General features: G+C 39.3%; 2 protein-coding genes across 2 annotated transcripts in view; both read right to left on the bottom strand.

The window, feature by feature from the left end:
• Positions 1-8,072, bottom strand: part of vps50 (VPS50 subunit of EARP/GARPII complex) — a 111,039-nt gene extending 102,967 nt beyond the window's left edge. The window contains exons 1-2 of the mRNA XM_030741611.1: positions 7,934-8,072; positions 7,293-7,361 (exon numbers count right to left, since the gene is read on the bottom strand). Coding sequence (XP_030597471.1) covers positions 7,293-7,361; positions 7,934-7,966 — 102 coding nt within the window. The 5' untranslated portion in view covers positions 7,967-8,072. The remainder of the gene's footprint in view (positions 1-7,292; positions 7,362-7,933) is intronic.
• A 2,761-nt stretch (positions 8,073-10,833) lies between these two features.
• On the bottom strand, positions 10,834-20,637 carry hepacam2 (HEPACAM family member 2). The gene is made up of 9 exons (XM_030741507.1): positions 20,463-20,637; positions 16,177-16,539; positions 15,785-16,072; positions 14,291-14,590; positions 12,678-12,800; positions 12,289-12,310; positions 12,154-12,188; positions 11,752-11,825; positions 10,834-11,664 (listed from the first exon to the last, which is right to left on the bottom strand). Exons 1-9 carry the CDS (start codon positions 20,518-20,520, stop codon positions 11,554-11,556), a joined length of 1,374 nt encoding a protein of 457 aa, XP_030597367.1. The 5' UTR covers positions 20,521-20,637; the 3' UTR covers positions 10,834-11,553.
• Between the last annotated feature and the right edge of the window lie 1,165 nt (positions 20,638-21,802).

The raw sequence follows: 21,802 nt of genomic DNA, 5'->3' as shown, positions 1-21,802 counted from the left end.
AACCCCAAATATTTTCCCAGTTCTTATCAGCAAGAAGCATGAAGGTAGGCAATGAAGTGTGCCACCCAAATAACTAAATATGTTTCTCTGGGTGACAGTGTGTCTTGCAGAGTGACATTTATATGAGGCGATGCTGCTGTGAGTAATTTTCATCATTTGACAGCAAAATATAGCTTCATCTAATTCAATTACACACAGAGAATCCCTTTATACTTCACATGAGGCAACTGTGCGGATTTAAACCAAGCACTGAAATGTGTTTAATGCTCGCGCGTTTAGTGTTCGTGCAAGTGTGCGAATCTGAAATGCGCAGATCTCCAGGCGAATGTGCCACGTTTGAATCAGGTAAAGGAGCAAACAGGAGCCCCGAGGGAAATGTGTGGGTGAGTGCGTGAGACTGGAAAGGAGGGATAGAGTTAGGAGATCACACACCGCCATCAAAAAGGTGGGTGGGAAATCAGCTCAAATGAGAGGGAAAGTGAAAAGGGGAGGAGGGATGAGGAGGATGACTCACTGCTAGCCGAAGTTACAAAGAAAAAGGCAGAGGAGTGGGCTAAACAGAAGACAATGAAGTGGTTCCCGTGAAGCCACTCTAAGGCAATTCACCTTGTGTCAGTGTCTTTCCCCTTCCCCTCTCTTTGCCTCAGTCTCCCACCTGCAGTGACGTGCAGAACTTGAAACATCTTTAAGTGAATGACTCACTGAAGGTCTGCCGTGAGTTAAATAATTCCCTGCCTTCACTGCCGCTGTGCAGGCACAAAGCAAAACAAACGCCCCCGCGGCCCACGCGAGAAACCCGAACCGTGAGCCGCTGTGAGGCTTTGATCAAATTTCACTTTGATGGATGAGAGACAAACAAACAGCCCTTCACCCCCCCACCCCCCCGGCCCCCGAGCCACTTCCACAAATTAATGAAATCTTCATCTCGTTGCGGAAATTAGAAATCTATTTGCATCCTAAGTGCGGGTCGTTTTACAAGCTTTATCAGAGAATCAAAGTGGATACATTTGTGTGGAGCACTGGTTGAATATGGAAAAAAAAAAAATCATGCTTGTGACAAAATAAATAAATAAATAAATGCTCAACAACACAGCAGCGCTGCTTAAACAAAAGACTGAATAAACAATAGGAGGTTTGTGGAAAATCCTGTGAGACACAGAATGAAGACAGTAGAGACTGAGAGGAGGGCCAATTATTTCTACCACAGAATCATTCATTAGATGAACAAATCAAAAACTCCTCATTGTAATTAATGCTGTATATGCATGCAAAGGTAACTGCCTGTGTGTGTGTGTGTGTGTGTGTGTGTGTGTGTGTGTGTGTGTGTGTGTGTGTGTGTGTGTGTGTGTGTGTGTGTGTGTCATCGTCTGCTATTAAAAAGAGTCTAACACTGTTGTCTTTCGGGATACTGGGACACAATCACAGCCAACAGCTAACTATCCAGGCAACGCTGACAGCTGAATTTCTGCACGCATGTATGTAATTATTCTACCTTTCATTCAGCACCGTCTTTCAGCCAGAAGCATGAGTAGTGTTCTGTTTTTATATTTTGCGGTTGCTTTACTGTACGAGCGCATAATCTGGTTTTTGAATATATAGTTACACAATAGCTTATCTGCAAAACCTGACTGGGTCCTGAAGCCATAAAATGTGAACTATTAAAATGAGCTGTGTTCTCCCTCAAGACATCCTGTGTGAACTAATGAGATATTATCAAACACATCCTCTTCACAGATTTATCCCAAAGCCTTGTCTTCAGGAAATAAATACTACCAAACAGAAGCAGTTATCCAATCAATAATCCGATAATTTTAAGAGATAATGTGTGCTCTTTTGTGTGCCCAGAGAGTTTCAAATCTGGCAAACATGCGCAGTGGATAAATTGAGGATTGAGGGTGACCCCTGCTGGTTGGAAATGGTTACTGTATGTATGCCGTTTACCTAAAAGAAACCGAAGCTTCTGGGGAAACAAACCACTGGTCTCTCAAAAGCAAACCTAAATAAAAAAATCACTTTTCTTTATTGTTTCACAACATCACTGAAATTATCTACTTACACGTTTCAGAGCTTGACCAAACCTATAACACACTATGGGTAATTAGTAGGATTATGTATGTATAAGGTACTTTGAGATTAATAACCTAATCATTTAGCGTATAAAATCTCACAAATCAGTGAGCAAATGGTGAATTTGTTTCTTGGTCAAAGATCCAAATGCTGGAGATATTAATTTCAACATGATGCAAAATAAAGAACTAAATCTGCACATCCTGCACATCAAGGAAATGTTTGATTTTGTTTTTTGTTTTTTTAAATCACAAAAACAAAAGCATTCAAAGTTAGTGTGATTAAGACTAAAAGACTTTAAACCTTTTTTAAATGATGAACATTTATTTGTTTCTCTGGAACAAACGGGAAAATAATAAACTGCAACCAAATAAACAAAAATTTTTATTCTAGGCTTTGTTATCAATTTCATAATCGCTTAATAGAGACAAAAACATGACAACAACTTCAAAGAAAGCCCTTAAAAGTGACTCACAGAAAAACAACAGCTTTGAACCCAGAGGATTGGACAGGGGTGGAAGGTTGGTTTGTTTTCACTGTGACGCCACAAAGCAGTTTAAGAACACTGAGATTTAAAAAAAAAAAAACAGAATAAAAAAACATCAAAGATATTAAAAAATAGCTTGAGGGCTGTGTGTGTGTGTGTGTAAAGGAGCAGATAAAAGTGGCTTATTCAGTATGCATTTACACAGCAGCCTTCCTACGGCAGTTTTTCCCCCCATTCTATTCTAAGGCCCTCCCATCAGACAAGCCCTTCACACAGGAGTCCAACCACATTTTCCTACGTGAATGTCTCTGCTTAATCCACTACATCTAGTATAAAACATGGACATAGCTTCCGGATCAGAAAAATGAAGCTAGTAGCTTAAACCTGCATTTTATCTCAAAGCCACCAGGTGGCGATATCTGTGGTTGCAAATAGATTTCTGGCCCAACAGAAGTCTGGGAAAACTTTTTGACTTGAGCTCTGTAAACACTTCCTTGATGAGTTTATGGACTCAGTCACTCATTTTGAGTCATACTGAATTAAAATTTAAATTCAATTCAATTTTTTTAATATAAGACCTGTTCAGGGTGTACCCTGCCTCTCGCCCTATGACAGCTGGGATAGGCTCCAGCCCCCCCGCGACCCTTAACAGGATGTGCGGAAGCGAATGGATGGATGGATGGATAACACCAATTCACAACAGTCACCTCAAAGTGCTTCATATTTTTTTTATATTTTATATTTGTAAGGTAAAGACCCTACAATACCAGAGAGAAAACCTCAACAATCAGACTCCCCCTATGAGCAAGCACTTGATGACAGTGGGAAGAAACCTCCAGCAGAACCAGGCTCAGGCTGCTGTGACTGGTTGGGGATAAGGGGAGGGAGACAGGACAAAAGACAATGGAGAGTAAATCTTGCTCATATTATATTTCAAAAAGGAGGATTATCCAGAGTATGATCATGGATGAGCAAACGGTTTCACAGTTCTCTTTGTCACATCCAGTTCTTTTAAACCACATGGCGACGGTTAAAATGCTAATCTCGAGCCTTCAAAACCGGACTTCAGAAACTAACGGGTGACATCACAGTAGCTACGTCCATCTTTTATACTGTCTGTTTTTTACAGTAATCAACTGATGTGGTTTGGAAAGACCTGTAACTGGCCAAAGTCTCGCTTTAAATTTAAATCTAATAAAGCCTGAAAGCACATTACCTTGTGAGGCAGCTGGACTCTCGTGAGAGCAGCATGCTCAAAAACAACAAAACAATCCAATTTAGGCGACACCGTCTACTGTAGATCATACATCCAGTGTCACCTGCACACGACTTTTGAAATTAACTGCCAATTGTCCAAAGACAGCAAGACTCTTCCAGCTGCACTCGTTTTCAAACAGCTTTCAAGGTTGACTTCCTTCATCCGATCTTGTGCATCAGTGGAGAAAACAGGACCCGTGAGGCGCAGATTCCCCCCGCCAGCCTGCTCAAAGTAAAATATGCTAATAGATTATAATTATTATTTGTCCAATGAGCATATTACTTATCTCTGCTACAAAGATTTTTTTGAAAATCTTCTCAGCTTGGCAGATGAAATAATACAGAAGTCTTTATCATTACTCAAGGCTTGAATGCTGTGACTCTACTACTGAGTCATAGCTATTATTGGTTACTCATCACACTCAGGTGACATCACACTGGCATCTCGAAACAACTTTATCTTGTTGACTTTAGGCTCCTGTCTCCCTGTGACCCAGATTTGCATGTCAGTAGAAGGTGTCAGGTACACAGCAGCAGCAGAGCAAAGGGAGAAGATGTTCTTTGAGAATGGCTTTCCCTGAGGGCAAGCTGAAGCTATTGCCAAGAGTCTGACCTCCGTATGTGCACATAATCAGCCTGACACCTGCTACCCTGCCAAAAAAATAAATGCCTCTGATGAAGCTGATTTTTTTTTTTGTCCCTTTTATGGATTATCAATCACAGGAGCGGCATACTAAATCTTAAAAATGGTTTTACAATTTTTTTTTCCATTTTAAAGGAACTAAAGCCGTATAACAAAACATTCAAATAGCCTAAAACACCATTTCCACTGCCCTTATAAAACAGTACTGATCTTCAGGTATTACACATGAGGACCAGCGAAGTTTATTAATTTAATTGCTATAAAAATTAAAAAAAAAAAAATAAACTACATAGTCCATTTCATAAGGTTTGACCCAGTTCTGGACTATATTAACCCACCACTGCCAAACCAAAACAAACAGGTACTTTCATTAATAATGAACAAACAGGTACATTCATTATTAATGAATGTGTTGAATGATTAACATCATTCCATTTAAATGCTATGAAAGAGAGATAAGCTGTAGCCACAGACCAACTACTTGACCTTGCTTTCAAACCCTCAAACTGTGTCCAAACAGTAACTGAATAGCAGCATTTTCTTAATCATCACACACATCAGCCCCCCCCCCCCCCCCCCCCCCCCCCTGCAGTTAGCCAGATGTTGCTGTCAGCACCTGGATGACAAATGATGTGACTCACAGGTAAAAAGACTGAAAACACAGTAATCATTCTAATCAGTGAATATCAGTAATGCAGGCAGATGAATTTGAGCTTCCCACTTTGGTTTTCAAAATATATGAAAGAATTATTATTAATATACAATGATGACCTCATTTTGCCTTGTGGTATAAATCAAACAAACCAATTTCCTTTTTGGCGGCAATTTTCACCCCTCACCTAAAGCTCAAACCCACCGCCTGCCAGGCTTTGGCAAATTCACTTCAGTGCCTGGTCTGTGTGGGGCTTATCTTATTTCCTGTAACCCCTTCAGGCACGATACAGGAATTTTGGTGGGAAAAAATTCGTCTTCCGCCCACATAATCATTTTAGGTAGGAGATGTTATAAAATGAATATCACAGGACAATATATAAGTATTGGAAGTGATATACACAATTATGCACGCAGTGACCGATGGGGGTAAGCTGAGAAGTTCAGCAGCAAAGTAAATGAAGACAAAACATAAAGCCAACAAACGACGATGCCCTGGGTTTCGGCTGAACACACAATAAGCAGGTGTTTGCTGTGCACACACAAGAGTGACCTAATAGCTCATGTAGAGCGGCACACTGACTGCTTACACTTCACACATCCATAAGAACTCTTAGCCATTATTTCTGTCTTATTATCCTTTGCTACTACATAACACAGAAGTGAAACAAAGCAGGTGTGCTAGGTTTTGCACGCAGTCTTGAGTCCAGCACCGACAAATGTGAATATAACAGGCAAAGACAACAACAAAAAAAAAAGACAAAACAAAAAAAAAAACCCCAAGAACAAAACAGGTGTTTGATTACTGCATATCCAGTTTGACAATGTCACCTGACACCAAGGCCAGGAGACACAGGGATCATTTTTAAAAAAAAACAAAAAAACAAAATCTTCATTCAAGTCAGTGTCTGCTTTCATTTAGGCCCCAATTACGCCAAGAAATGAAATGGCTGCTTATCTTTTCTACGGTGGATAAGCTCGTCTGCTAGAGTCGATCTACGGAGAATCACGCAAATATGATAAAATAACCTCACATTACTGGACTGTTAAATAACACTGCTATCCATTAAAAGTTCTATAAAAACATAAAACTCCAAGTATGAGCTTATCATTTGCAGGTCTTTTTATTATTTTCATTAGGACTTTTGAATTAAACAACATGATGAAAGAAGATTTTAAAATTCTGTTGGCTTGATCTTTCTTAGTGCATTTTATTTTGTCATTTCTCCCAGTGGCAGTTTTCTTTTTAGTCTTTTCCATTGCAGCACTGCATCAGCCTGAGCAGAAAATAATCACATGCTACATAAGCAAAGCATACCATACGAAGGAAATGTAAAAGCTAAGTGTGCATAAAGGAGAGAGGCTAAACGTCTTTGTTCAATCGACTTGGCTCATGTCGCCCAGCACCGTGAACGAATAGAGTTACAAAACTGTACTCTGAGTCATTTATTGAAGGTCGTCATCACTACAGTGAAAAGTCACAGCAAAGCCAGGAACTAGCAGTGCATTGAAACGTCGGTAAGTAAGTAACTAAACCTGAAATAGGGCCGCTCTGCGGTTTTGCTCTGTCTACACTTTGACAAATTGAATTTGTGCAAGGGGATAATGACAAACGCTTCCTGTGACAAAGCATGACTAATTACAATTTGAAACCCTGCCATGCCGAAATGTTCAAATACGTGGACCGAAAAGGACATTACATCTGTTTAACTGATGTAAACAGGAGCTTTCGATCCTTTTGCACAAATATAACAACTGGCATTTAGAAGAAAACAGATCAACATGAAATCCAAGGTACGGTCAATTAACCATCGACACGATCATGAAGATATTAAATCTCAAGTAATTCTGACAGCCTTGTTGCGCCATTACGACTGATAGTAGTGCTTGATTTTGCAGCTGCGTGCAACAACAACCGTAACATGCCTAAAGTGAGGCTTCTTTTGCTGGCATTCATTGTGGAGTGAAAAGAATAAAATATTACAGTTGTTCTGTTTGTTTTGTTGTTGTTTGTTTTAACTGTCAGCAAAACTGTTAAAGCAAGCACTCACTTATGCTGACTTTACAGCATAATAAAACCAGATAAACATGCTCACTAACTGCAGTAGAGTGACAGACTTTGATTTTATATGATTTATAATCAGCCCAGTCCATCAGCTGTAGTTTAAGTCTCGTCTTGAAGTTTACCTTGCTCGGGATCCTCAGGTTCTCCACAGGACTGAGGTCTGCCATGCTCTCTTGGGGGCTTTTCAGGCCCTGTCAAAAAATAAGATACACGTTAAAACCACAAACATCAGGTAACGTTAACATCACTGCCTGTGTGATGTGTTTTTTTACTAGCTGTAACCTGGTCTCGTTATCACAAAGCCTGCTTACTCATCAGCACACTACTATATACAGGGGGAAAAAAAGTGGAACTAAGGGGCAGATTTCTTAAAGTGATATGCTCTGTTGTGTTCATTGTTGACCAACTGTGTAACACTGCTGCATGTGCAAACTGAGAACTTCCCTCTATCCGCCCAGTTTCCGTTACTGTGTTGTTGTTGTTGTTGTTGTTGTTGCTGCTGCTGCTGCTGCTGTTGTTGTTGTGCTAACCTCTTGCCACCACCGCGTGAGTTAGATTCCCATATGTGTCTTACTTGCCTGAGGTAAACAGCTGTGATGCAGTCGCTAAAACGGCTCTTATTTTGGTTGAACGTTTCATTTCGTGAACCACACGATGAGCTGTCAAATTAGCCAGGTAGCTTAGCTAGCTGTCACGCTAATTGTCAGAGACTGTCAGAAACAAAAAGCCAGCAGCGTAGTTTCTGTACACCTGCTTTGCTCACCTGACGGGCCATAAGAGACTTGATCTTCTGCATCGTAAGTCCAACTCGCGTCAGCAGTTAATGAATGAATAAAGCCTCAGATGTGTCTTCTTGTCAACAGTCCACCTCCATCACTACGAGAAGGAAGCCATAGTTGAACCTCACGTGACTGGTACGGCAGGAACCGGAAAGTTGTAAAGCCTTCTGGGGAATGTATTTTTAATAAGGCGTGCTCGTGATTTTACCTTGTCGGCCTTTCACACCTGTAAAAGTGAAAATATTTGGATGAAATTGAAATTGTTGTGAAGAGAAAAAATAAAATGAAATCAAATTTAAACAAGGCGTTGAAGATTAACATTTCAGTAATGTGATGTACTGCTGCCATGCGCCACTGGATGGTAGTAAATTAACAGAGATATTACACGGCAGTTATCTTGCATCGTGTGCCAAAATAAAGAAGCACAGGTGCAAATATTAATAGTAATTTAAAAAAAACAAACATGGTGGCTAAACTTATTTTTGCTTATTTGATTTCAAGGTCCTAATACTAAAATGACGCTGCCACGAGACACTTGAAAAGAACAAAGTCGTTAATGTTAATGGAAACACATATGTTTATTTTTCTATACAATAGCTGTAGGCTGAATCTCCCTTTATGGATTTACTAAGGTACTTACAGTACTTTGCAAAAGTCTTGAGCCACCCCCAAAAATGGGAAATAAGTACAGCGATTTATTGAGACGTGCAAACATACATGGAAATACAGTATGTAAGGCAAAAACAGAGTTTGTACAATTCTAACGAGCTTGATATTTGAAATCAATTTTTGATTTGACTGCCTTTTAGTCTTCAGCACAGCCTGAATTCTCTTAGGCAAGCTTTCTTCTAATTTCTTTACTTAGTCTTCAGGGATAGTTCTCCAGGCTTCTCCACGGACATTCAAACCTCTTCTTTCAGTAGGAATGACTGATAGTGATCCGTTGTGTGTTTTTTATCCAGTTATGCTTTTGCTACAGTGGCAGTGTGTTTGGGATCAGTGTCATGTTGAAAAATGGAGAAAGAAATGAGGGGTGGATCAAGACTTTTGCACATTGCTGTACATGTCATTCTTAATAGTGAATTAAACATATATGATAATGACTCAATAAAAACAATCCAGTAATGAAACACACAGTGTGCAATCATATTACAGTTATTATTAGTGCAACACATACCTCCATACTTTGTTTTAATCATAACTGGGACAGTTTTCTTCTAATTCTACTGCCACTGTCTGTATATCTGTATTATATACATTGTGGTGTGATCTCAAACAGGTTAACACAATAAACTATACCTTGGCTTTCTGATTTTTGGGGATGTTTAGCATGGCACATTTACTTTCATCAGTAAGACGTCACACTTTGTCACCCCAGATTCAGTGCCACGCAGGTCCATCTCTGCCAAGCATGCAGTTACACCTGGCTCTGCATTGGAAACTGTTCCAAATAATTAGAAAAACAGCACACACACACAGAGACCTATTCAGCCTGCTTTGTAATTGCCCCTTTAGGTGTTATGTTGGACTGTGCTTGGTTAAAAGCAGGCTGCGTGCAGCACACAGCAGGCACCGTGAGCTCTAGTTCCTGGTTAATGATGCCTCAGGCTATTTCCCAGTCAAATGAAGGTGAGGTCGCTCTCCTTAGGTGAATTTACTCCACTGTTGTTTGTCAGGCACTCATCCTCAGTGTGGAGCCTCCCTTTAAGTATACACTGAGACGGAACAGATGGCAACCCCTACCCGGAGATGCCACCACAAAGACACAGCACACTCAGTTGGTCAGTTCAAGAGCTATAATTAGACCAAGATTTAATAAACAACTTGTTGTTATGCAGGAGAGCATCGTGATAAGCCACACCTTATAATTCAGCATGAGTATTAGATTTAGATTTATATATATATATATATATATATATATTTTTTTTTTTTTTTTTTTTCTGTGAATGCTAACAATGTCTATGGTGTAAAAAAGCTACAATTTGATAATAATGTACTGCATTAACTAGGATGTTGTGCTATAGCATTTCACACACTGAATGGAGGCACTCAGCATGGTACCACATAATGAGCGAACAACAGTGTGGTGATAATAAGCTGCATAATAGTAGAAACAAATGTTCCTTTAAGTGATTCACTGTCCAAGGTTTGGCAAAGTTGAAGCATTTCTAATGAGTTTTGAAAACTTTGTATGAAATTTGGCCTCCACTTTCTAAATGAATCATTCTATTTCTGAATTTCTCTCCACGCTTGTCGCTCGCCTTTATTTCTGTTCTCTCCACACACACATATATATATGTATGCGCACACAAACAAGAGCAAAACGCACACCCGTTTTTATCTACTCGTGACAAGGTGTCAGCAGGAGCAGGTGGAGGGCACTCTGCCACATGCTGAACCATCCGTCTGTCGCTGCCTATCTCTATCAGGTACACAGCACACCAATGCAACTAGGCTGAAAGAAACAAGCAGCAGTGTTGGGACTGAAAATACAACTCTTGCGAGGAGACAGATTACAGCCAAGGCATCAGACAAAGACGGACTGTGAGGCAACAGAACAACTGACAGCTTTGCTGGCTTTGGCTACTTTTTTTTCTGTTTTTTGTTTTTTTTTTTTCCAGGAAGTGTGAAAGAACAAATGTTCATTTCAAGCCGGTACTGCTTTTGCCTTTCTCCAAAAAATAAATATATAAATAAATAAAGAAGCATATCTAAAGCAAAATGCAGATATAATTGCAGAAACTGCAGTACATAGTCCTTGTCTGATGTCAGCAAACACTGCATACTAAAAATGACCACAGTATTAAACAGTTATATTTTTAATAAAGTACAAAACAAACATGTGAATGCAAACTGTACAATGATGAATTATGAATTCCTTATAATTTTCCTTTTTTGAGCATTTCATTGCATCCATTATGAGAAGAAAGAAAATGCTACATTTTGGGGAAGCAGGGTTAAAAGCATTGATAGGAATAAATAGATTCAAGTAAAATGTAGAAATAAAACAATATGTATAAAGAATCTGCAGAATAATCCATGTACAATATTCACAGTTAACCTGAATATATATTTCGTACAATGAACTGCTTTAATTATAACACTTCTCACAAAATATACTTTCTCAGCAGGGAATGTTAAATTAAAATGATATTATCCATGTTTTTTTTGTTTTTTTTTTAAATCTATATTTTAAATAACAATGAAGATGTGGGAATTTCGGCACCTTGGAATCATTACAGGATCTTTAAAATAAGGTAAAACTGAATACTTCTAACTCGCTTGGTTTTATATATTCTTCACCTTAAAACAGAAAAAAATGGTTTTAACTTTAGTTTTGCTTTCACAGAAAAAAAAAAAAATTAAGCTGTACATACATTTTCATTTCACACTAATGTCAGCAACATCCATCCAAAATTCTCATCAACAGCAGTGCACTATCAGGTTGTGTAATCTCACAAGTCTCCTTCATCCCTTGTGCAAAAAACTGGGCCACCAAAACCAGTGCTTCAGGCTTTGATAACAGAGCCTTAATAGAATAAAGCTACAAGGAAGTCTTCAAGTTAAACCATTCTAAGTTTCATCTCCACTCTCCAGCCAGAAGTTACTTCAGCAAACTGTGACTTGGGGTTTCGGGAACGTGTCTGATCACATCGTAGATGGTGGTATGCATATCTTGAATCGATTCGAGGCGAGCCAAAGATCTGCATGATGCCTGCGGAATTAGTCGTACGGGAAAATTAAAAGCATTAAAAAAAAAAAAACTCCAATAGAATTTAGACAAAATGAGGGGTAAAAATACCTGTGCAGATTCCATTTTCCCAGGTATGGAGACAAACTCGTAGATACCAAAGTCCTCTTTTGCATCCTCGTGACCTGTTGATTCAAATGTTGACAAATCAGAAAAAAATCTACCTGTGTTACAGCAAGTCTGTTAATGTCTAACTACTGTCAGACATTATAATGGCACTGTAAACTGTATGATGGTCTCAGACTTGCTTTTTTGGACTTGATTTGGCCATTAAAGCAACTCTAAAGCTCTGTTATATATCTCATATTTCCGGTCCCAGTTCCTTTTGAAATATGATATAATACATGTGTACATATAAATATGAGCGTGATTATGTGGGAGTCCTGAATGATTGAGGTATTTGATGGTATAAGTGGGCAAAAATGAATCATTTGTGAACAAAAAGTAGTTTACCTGAACGATGTGGTCGTTTCTGCTCTGAAAACGGTCTGCCCAAAAACAGTTCAATGAAGAAGTTAAAAAAAAGCTCATATGAGGAAAAGATATGATAATAGATTTTTAAATTAATTTCATATTAAAGGCTCTTACTTGTTGTAAATGCTCATAAGCACTGGAGATAAGAGAGAGAAGGAAAGAAAGAGAGAAAAATATAAATTCACACGTGCACAAATGACAACATTATAAATGTGACCTTCATTTCCTCAAACAAAGAAGTTACTTTGCTCTTTTTTCCTTTAGTCTAACACAAGTCATTTACATTTTCCCTAATAGCTTTTTTTTGTTTTGTTTTCTTACATTAATATGATTAGTAACACCTGTGATCACCTGTGGAAAAGGTCCATTAACTTCCACATGCAAGGGGTTGGAAGCCAGGGGAAAATTAGGACAAGTAGCAGGGATCAACAACAACAGTTCTCAAAAGAAAAGGGGTGTGGGGGGGGGCCTTGCCAAAGCAACAGAAGAAAACAGTATCTAACCTCTCTTTGGATGACAGGTTCTCCTGAGGAAGAACAGCACCATAAAGCCAATAGCAAATAAAGAGCAGACAGTAATTGCCAGCGGAGATACAGAGCTTCCCTCTTGGGTGTGCTTCTCTTTCCCTGTTAACAAACAAAAGTCATATGAATGATGTATGAACACATACATCAAGGCAAGTGAACTCTGTAGTAGTGAGAGAGTTGATCAACAGGTCCAACACAGGGGTGTCAAACATGAGGCCCACGACACAGAATCAACCCAACAAAGACAATAATTTGGACAACTTTGGAAAATGTGAACTGCATTTTAGTTTGATAGTTTTTCTGAATGATAAAGACCTCCACTATGGCCCTTCATACTACACCAAAGTAAGTGTCTAAGAGATAAACAATAATGACACCTACTATAGAAAATTCAGAAAAGGGTACATTTTCTGTTTATTAACAAAAATATTCTGTCTTATATTTATAGGAGATTCTGGCCAAAGAGCTATAAAAACGTTTTCTATAATTTTTCATATTTACTTCTTACAATTTAAGTCTAAAGAGCCGTGTTGGCTGATTTCTTTCATTTACTACAGCAGCATTTCTTTAAACTGAGATGGCTTCCTTGAGTAGCAGGTGAGTTCAGACACAGGCTGTCTGTTAGGCTGTCTTGTAGGCAGCACGTTAGCTAATTGAAACTGCTGAACTTGACGTCTGAACCATTGACAGTTATCTGACAACTAATATTGATTACTGTGTGGTTAATTATATGCTATCTTTTTAAGCTGTGCTCAGGTGTTCTTCAATGTGAGAAATTCAAGGAGTTTTATTTATATATTAGCACTCATTAGCAGATATCTGCAGATGCACCTTGCTATCCAAGCTACCTGGCATTAGCTGGAAATGATAAGTTCTTGTCCAAATATGCTCACTTCAAGCATAACAATAATAATAATATTCACAGTAGCCACATTCATTTATAAACACGCTACAGTATAGTCTCCCATAGTGGCTAGAATATCTGTAAAATGTTCGGATGTTAAAACTGTACTAATCCAAAAATACTTTAGGGTTCATTAAAGATTTTCATGTCAATAAAAAAGGACATCTGCTGACTTGTTAAACAACATTTTAAATCAGTCAGTATCTGCAGTAATCATAAATGTGCCTTTCTCAGTATCACCCAGGCAACATATTAATGTTGCATTCAGCACACAGGGACTCCATATGCTATAAAACTTTGTCAACAAACATAACAGCTGTTATCCAGTGTTTACTTTCCCAGCCACTGATTTTTAATAGAGGCTTCAGGTACTGGAACCTAGCAACGCAGCTTTAACCTTAGTTTCATAATAATGTACTCGATATTTCATTATAGCCATAATCTGGTTTGACTTGTCAGCTTTTACGCAACGTAATGTTCCAGTTATAGTATTTTTTTCTACTTAACTGTTCACAAAGGTGGTTAGTGTTTATAATTTTTTTCCTTGGCAAGGATTATCTCAAAATGCTCACCCAGCTCTTCTGCGTTTGGCATGACACACTGTTTGCAGAGTGTTTATCTCAGAGGATTCACCAAAACCTACCCACGCTCTCCTCCTTCTTGCCATGTTCCACCCTCAACCCACCTGTTCCCAAGCTGGCCACAACCAATGTAAACTGGGCCTCGTCCTGTTTCTGTGTCACATTGTTGAAGGCGCGGCACAGGTACTCTTCAGCCTGGGCCAGTTTGTAGGAGCGCACTTCCAGCAGTGGGCCCTCAGCAATTATGTCGGTTCCATTGCTGCTCTTGGAGATCCACACATAGCTGTTTGGTGGGTTGGAGTCAGCCTGGCATTCAAAGAAGACCGGCTCCCCAGGGTTGATGGTGAACACCTCCCCTGTGCGCAGGCCCTGGCCAGAGTTCACCTCAAGGTTGTAAGGGCCATCTGTATGGGCCAATGGAGAGAGTGAGGGAAACCTGTTGAGATGTTGCTTTGTGGGTAATTTTCATGAACTGTCCAGTTCTGAAGTATGATAGGATAGCAGTGGAAAATAGGGTAAGAAAGGCAAGTTTCTAAACACAAGGTCACAGGGTTGTACATGGACTTGCAGGATAAATATGGGTGGGTGTGTTGACAGCACCAGTGGAGATCAGTGAGACCTGGGTTAGGCAGAGGGATGGACTGGAACAGCACTTAACATGGGCTGGCGAACTGCAGTACTCTAACTGAAAATAAGCAACTTGTTTCTCCAACACAGTCATTTTATTCACTCAGAGCTTACCTAACTGTTAAATAACATTATTATTTGTTACGCTTTAGTCTAACATTAGTAGCAAACCAACCAATTTACCATCAGCGGGTTTTAATGTATTTCACAGTGACAACAAACACTAAGAAGGAGACTGGCTGTACTAGAAACTCAATATGGTAAAACTGAAAGAAACCGAGAGCGCTTACTGCAGGCAGAAACACAAACACGATCTGCCTATGCAAACAAAAATGATGTCACCGTCAAGATGAGAACACCAACACACTGACTAAAGGAAGCTGCAGATAAATGCACGACACCTTTCTCGCCCTGTCAGTACACAGTCATCTGTTTTGTAAAGATTTAAACGCATTAACATGAATCCGCAGGAACATTACGCATGCAGCGTGTTCTCAGTTTAGCCTCGTATTTCCACAGCCAGTAAGGTCTATCGGTGCATCTACGCCGTTTATAATAGAACAGAGGAGCTCTGTGAGATAAGTCTGCTCCCATGCAAATACCATCCCATAACAGCTGCATGGGTTTTTTTGTGTTTGTTTTCGCCCGATAGTAAGTAGGCTGCTCTCGCTGAAATTTACACATGACTCAGCACTCCCAGCTATTCTGAAGAAGAGAAAACATCAACAGTAGATCTATCCTGTGGTCTGCGATGAGTCCAGGAACTTTGTGACATATTTAGGTTTTAAAAAGAGAGTATATTTTGATTAACTTTATGAAAGCAGCTGCTGGCTTAGAGATGACAGCTTCTCTTAAAGCACACGTTTGAACACTTCTGTTTTTACCTCAATGTGTTCTAGGAAAGGGACAAAGACTTTACAGGTTTCAGAAAAGGAAGAAGAAAAGATGGATGGACAGATATAGCTACTCACAGTAGACGATGAGTTCCACGGCCCTGCTGTGTTGGCCCGCGGTGACTGGGTTGCTGGCCACACAGTGATAACTTCCCTTGTCCTCTTTTCTCACAGGGCTGATTAACAGTGTAGCGCTATCTTGAGAGAAGTGGTATCTGTCACTAGCACCCAGTGCAACATTATCCCTGAACCACTTGAATTTAACTCTTGTTCCTTTCTCAACAGAACAAGTCCAGGTTACGTTTGCCTTGTCCTCAATGACTGCATAGGAAGGGCTCTTCTCAATGACTGGATTGGACACGGGGACTATGGGGTTTGAAAGGCAAGAAAAATGGATGATATTTTGCACAATGACCTATTAGATTAATCAAATGTTGGGAAACATAAGGTCTCAGAAACACGTAACTTACCATCTACCGTTACAAGAACTGTTTTCTCCTCCTTGATAATGGATCCTGTTTGGTTATGAAGCTTTATGTTGAGGCTTAAGTGATAATCTCCTTCATCGTCTCTTTTTAAGTTCTTGATTTCCAAAGAAAGATTTGATTCTCTAAAGACGAGGTGGTCACCGTATGTCATATCAGTAATTACATTTTCTTTGGTAAATGTCACCAACATCCTGCTCTTGGTGCCGCTTATCATGGTGTATGACCAGGTTCCCTGAATGTCTGCTTTGTCCAGTGGGAAGTGGGTCTCCACGGACAGGAGTAAGGACTCCCCTTCAATGACATGACTGACCAATGGATCAATGTGAATCAATTGACAGCTAACCTCTGAGTTGATGGAAATGATGGGAGAAGGAAATGAGAAGAAGGAAAACTGAGTTACTGTACAGTTGGTATAAGGTAACATGTTAGATTTTCAATGTGAGACATCAGGTTTCATACAATACACATTACTTTTGATTAAAAGCTTGTTCAGAAAGTATGTAGTCCTTTAATGATTAAGATGCTTTTAGTCAGGGATCTAGAAATCAGCACTAGTATGTATGAGATGATCATTTACAATGAACTTTCTGTCACATTTCTTGCAAAAGCTTCATTTTTGCAAAAAAAAAAGGAAGAAAAAAAAAGAAATGTAACCATTTCTTAAAGTTTCAGTTGTTATGGAAATTACGTAATAAAGAGGGCAAAAGGAAAAAAAACATCTTGTTCCAGTTTGCTCTGTTGTAGTTCTTTACACACATCTAGATGCTATTGGCTTGCTAATATCTAATATATTACTTTTGGGGTACTTAGAGGTTGAACAACAAGTTGCTTGTACAACAGTGATGCAAAATTCACCATACAGGTGCTGGTCATAAAATTAGAATATCATGAAAAAGTTCATTTATTTCAGTAATTCCATTCAAAAAGTGAAACTTGTATAATATATCTATTCATTACACACAGACTGATATATTTCAAATGTTTATTTATTTTAATTTTGATGATTATAACTGACAACTAATGAAAACCCCAAATTCAGTATCTCAGAAAATTAGAATATTGTGAACAGGTTCAATACACCTGGTGCCACACTCTACTCAGCTAATTAACTCAAAAACACCTGCAAAGGCCTTTAAATGGTCTCTCAGTCTAGTAGGCTACACAATCATGGGGAAGACTGCTGACTTGACAGTTGTCCAAAAGGCAACCTTTGACACTTTGCACAAGGAGGGCAAGACACAAAGGGTCACTGCTAAAGAGGCTGGCTGTTCACAGAGCACATAAATAGAGAGGCGAAAGAAAGGAAAAGATGTGGTAGAATAAAAGTGTACAAGCAATGGGGATAACCGCACTCACTTCTTGAATGGAATTACTGAAATAAATCAACATTTTCATGATATTCTGATTTTATGACCAGCACCTGTATATGGGCCAACATTTTACTTTTTTTTTTGCCATTCTCAGTCATCTGTTTTCCATCTTTGACAGCTTATGTGGAAAAAGTCCGGATTTTTATCTGCTAAATGCTCCACTATGCTAATTAGCTAAAAAAATAGAAGTTTATATATATATATATATATATATATATATATATATATATATATATATATATATATATGCCAAGACTCAGTATACAATAAATAAGGATTATTTTGAACTAAATAAAGCTGCAGAACTGATACACTGAACCAAATTGACTGCAAAATCAGGTCACAATCCTCTGTTTTCTTTCACTTTAAGTATATTTTTGCCTGTGGTTAGCAATTAATAACATACTGACATACAATAGATGTGCTGTTTGCTGATATAATAGTGTTTTCTGTGTACCCCACTTTAAAGTTAACTGGGTGAGACCCTTTGTACATGCCATGTGATACAACAGTAGCATGGATAAAAATACTTTCATTCAAGACTGAAAAGTAAAACATGCATCAATCCTGCATCATTTTATTGTTTATTGGCACTTGGGAACATTCAGAAATTACCATTTGCCATTGCTTTGTTGCAGCGTTATGGTTTTGTAGCATTTTTGGGGAGATTTAAATGTAAAAACTGGAAAAATTTGAAATTAAAAGTTGCCAGCACACTAAAGTTATTGGCACATTAAAGTGTGCAAATATTAGACTATGTATTTTTTAGAAGTCACTCCTGTTTTGGTTGCCTAATCTGCAATGATCTGCATCCTAGTCTCCAAAGTGTCCAGGTCCTGAAACTGTGGTGAGTTAATATTGACCCAACTCCCTACAGAGTGATATTGTTGCCAGACAAGGATCAGGCCTGTTTCTTTTATAAGTGACTTGTTGCCATACAAACACTTGCGCTCTGTGAAGTAACTACAGCGACTGATCTAGTGTCTCTTGTGGTCTGTTAAAGCTGTGGCTGGTTGCCAGGGCAGTTTGATCGCTGGTTACAGAAAACCTTGGAAAAAAAAAACACAAACAGCAGAAAGCGACATCAGTGTTTTTCAGCAGATACCGCCACCTCACCTGGAAGGTCGAGCACTTTTACTGATGAATGAATTATGTCATTATTTACATATTTAAATGACCACATCTTTCTAAAATACACTGAACTGCATCTGTACTGTGACCTGTGTTCGTTTGACATTTTAAAGTTCATAAGTGAGATGAAATGGTGGAGTCCATTTGGATGCCAGGCTGAGTTAGGCAGCAGCATGTGAGTAGGCAGTGCTACTGTGAAACGAACTCACCAATACTTCACAATTTTTGTTCAGTTATCTCTTTCAACTTCCCCTTTCTCTGTTTGAGCGCCTTTGTCTCGCTTCTGTTTGTGCAACTTCTCTTTTTCGGCACTGAAGAAATGTCAGGAAGATGGTCACGAATAACAGTTTCTGTTCTCTGCGTTTCGAATAATTTCAGCATTGAATGTTTTACAAAGTAATCAAGACTTATTTAAGTTTGTGTTACGCATCGTTCGACTTAATGTTGATATGAAAATTGTGTGTGTGTGTGGGGGAGGGGGGGGGGGGGGGGGTCAGGGAACTGAGTTTGTGGTTTGGTTTGTTTTTTTTTCCTTGTAAAGCCATATTTTCCCTCATGTCCCTTCCTTTCCCTCTGTGAGCGCTCATGTTTTGCTCATGTTGACTATCACAATAGATCTACTGTCTGGTGTTATGTCCTAAATAATGCATGCAGCACAAACACCACGTTGACACTTTTCATTCTTGTAACACAGCAGGCCAGTTTCAGTGTGCATGTGCGCGTGTGTGTGTCTGTGTGTGTATGACTGCGAGTGTGTGTCAGAAGCAGGAGTGTGCCTGTGTTTACACCAGCCAAGATCCGGTGAAAAGGCAAAAAGAGGAGTGTGCCGAGCCCGCTCCTTCACTGTTGTCCCCAAACACCATGGATGATGATGTAGTTGATTACAGTCACAATGGGCTCTGAGGTGAGACAGAAGCTTCGTTTGGCGGCCTTGCCCCCACATAAACTTTCATGTGGAGACCCAAAAGCCCTGCCTCTTATCACCCTCACACACATCCAAAGTTGTTTGGATACTAAATAGAGTCACCGCGCATATCCGAACGCCACCATCTCCTGTTCTTTTTCAGATAAGACAAATAGGGCTTCTCAAGGATGGTTGATGATACAAGCATTAAAGCAGAAGGGAAGCAAAGTTTGAGGGATTTTTCTGTGTGCTTTATCAAGTCATGAGGTGCGCTATTACATGTCTGTTATCTCTTAGCCACACTGCTGTGGCCTGGGTCACTTCTTCTTTTGAAATGACCCTGTTTTCATGTATTTACTTGGAGTCAACAATAGAACAGAAAAGCTAATTCTGTAGAGTCATGCAGCAATGACTATGGAAAGGACATGCAAAAGAAACCAGGAAAGGCTCTAAATAGAAAACTTTAAGGCTCTAAGATTTTAAATAGACTGCCTAGAGCACAAAGAACTCATCAACCAGTTGTCCAGTTTTTCTAATATAAGCAAAAATAAGTTTTGCTTTAAAAATTAAAAAGATACTCTGGGTGTCATTAAATTGAGCTCTCGTGCCAATAAAGATCCATTTTCAGGTTTATAAATGTTGAAAACAAGTTTCATTACTGCGTTTCTGACCGAAACTACATAAAAGATCTGCATGAACATTTTGTTACTGCGCACCATAAAAACTTCCAACACTCCCTTCAGTTTTACCATACCAACCAAGCAAACACAGCAACCACAGCAGCAGCTATCACTACACCAAAACAACACTGACAGCTCACGCACAGTGTCCCACAGTGACAAGCTTAACCACGCCGCACTCACCTGTTAAGATGAGCAGAACAGAGCAGACATACAGCACAGTTCTTCCTGTGGCCTCCATGGCATCTTATCCTCTAGGGATATGTGGGAATTCTGACAGGCAGTGTAAGGAGTGAGGGATGGAGGAAAGAGGAGAAGTGTGGAAGAGAAGAGCTGCTGGTGGTGATGGAGGGGGAGGAGGAGGAGGAGGAGAGAAATGTGACTGGTTGTGGTGACATTTGCCAGGGAAATAAGAGGAGCTGGCTTTCCTGCATGCAGATATAGGCCCCTCCCTTGTGAACCTAAGAGTACAGAGAGGTCCACATGGCAGAGAGACAACACAGTGTGTTCCTCACACACACACACTGAGCTGCCCTTAGGCTGAGGATTTGCACTATATCAAAGGGAAGATAAGACGTAAAACTGTAAAAGAGCAGAATGGAAATGGTTTCTTTACTTTAGGCCAGCTGTCTGCTGATTCAGTCCCTGGGCTGTCAAACAAAGCCAATACCTGCTGACATCTTATACCTTTGTTGCCTTAATGTGCTTTCAGTTGACACAACAATCAGCAAAAGCCAGTCTGTGTGGACTGATTTTGTAAGTCTAGAAATAAGAGGGAAAAAAAGAAGACAAAGAGAGCGATACTGGAGTAAGACTGAGGAATGTATATGCCTTCAGGACATCTAAAGGATCTCATCAAAATCAGAGAAATATACCGTTTCATACTGTCTGTGAATCCCAAGAACACTACAGAGGAAAAATGATTCCATGATAGAGAAAACTGAAGAAAACCTGTAGGTAACTCATGTATCACAAGCAGTTTTTCTTGCATTAGCCAGCAAAGGGAGCTTTTTTTTTTCTTCTTCTTCTTGTTCCTACTATGAGGAGACAGTGTGTGCTTTCATTTGGGTCTTCTGTAGACAGCACAGCGCAGTCAGTGAAATGATCATGAAGCTCTGATCTCTTTTTAAAAGCGCTTGTTTTTGTCACTCAGAAAAGAAAAGATTAAAAATAGTCACGTGTTAAACACTGGAACACTTTCCCTACAGTGATGCAAAAGAATTTAATTTTCTACATGACCATCTTCATAAAGTGTATTCTTGGGACTGCACAGTGAATGAATTAGGCTATTGTACACTGCATAAATGAGTGCCTAGTTTGGTGATGGCACCATTGAAGAAAGCCATTATTTTTTTTTTTCTGCTGTCAAGCACTCTATCATGGGATGCCCATTTACTGGGAAAACGAAAGACACTAATTAATGTTTCAAAGTGACTTTAAAAAAAAAAAAAATCAATGAAGTTTTTGTTTATCTGAACACATTCTTTGGCACACATTCATATCTCAGTGCTCTGGCAAACAGT

This window comes from Archocentrus centrarchus, chromosome 11 (genome assembly GCF_007364275.1).
Source record: "Archocentrus centrarchus isolate MPI-CPG fArcCen1 chromosome 11, fArcCen1, whole genome shotgun sequence".
Taxonomy (NCBI): domain Eukaryota; kingdom Metazoa; phylum Chordata; class Actinopteri; order Cichliformes; family Cichlidae; genus Archocentrus; species Archocentrus centrarchus.
The sequence above is the reverse complement of the archived record's forward strand: the minus strand, read 5'-3'. Positions and strand labels throughout refer to the sequence as shown.

Excerpts from the sequence above, each read along its gene's own strand:
- hepacam2 (XM_030741507.1), bottom strand. The coding sequence starts at position 20,520 with ATGGAGGCCACAGGAAGAACTGTGCTGTATGTCTGCTCTGTTCTGCTC. Across the intron at positions 12,801-14,290 it reads TGTGGCCAGCTTGGGAACAG|GGAAAGAGAAGCACACCCAA; the intron begins GTGGGTTGAGGG and ends GTTTGTTAACAG. Across the intron at positions 12,311-12,677 it reads AACCTGTCATCCAAAGAGAG|TGCTTATGAGCATTTACAAC; the intron begins GTTAGATACTGT and ends TCTTATCTCCAG.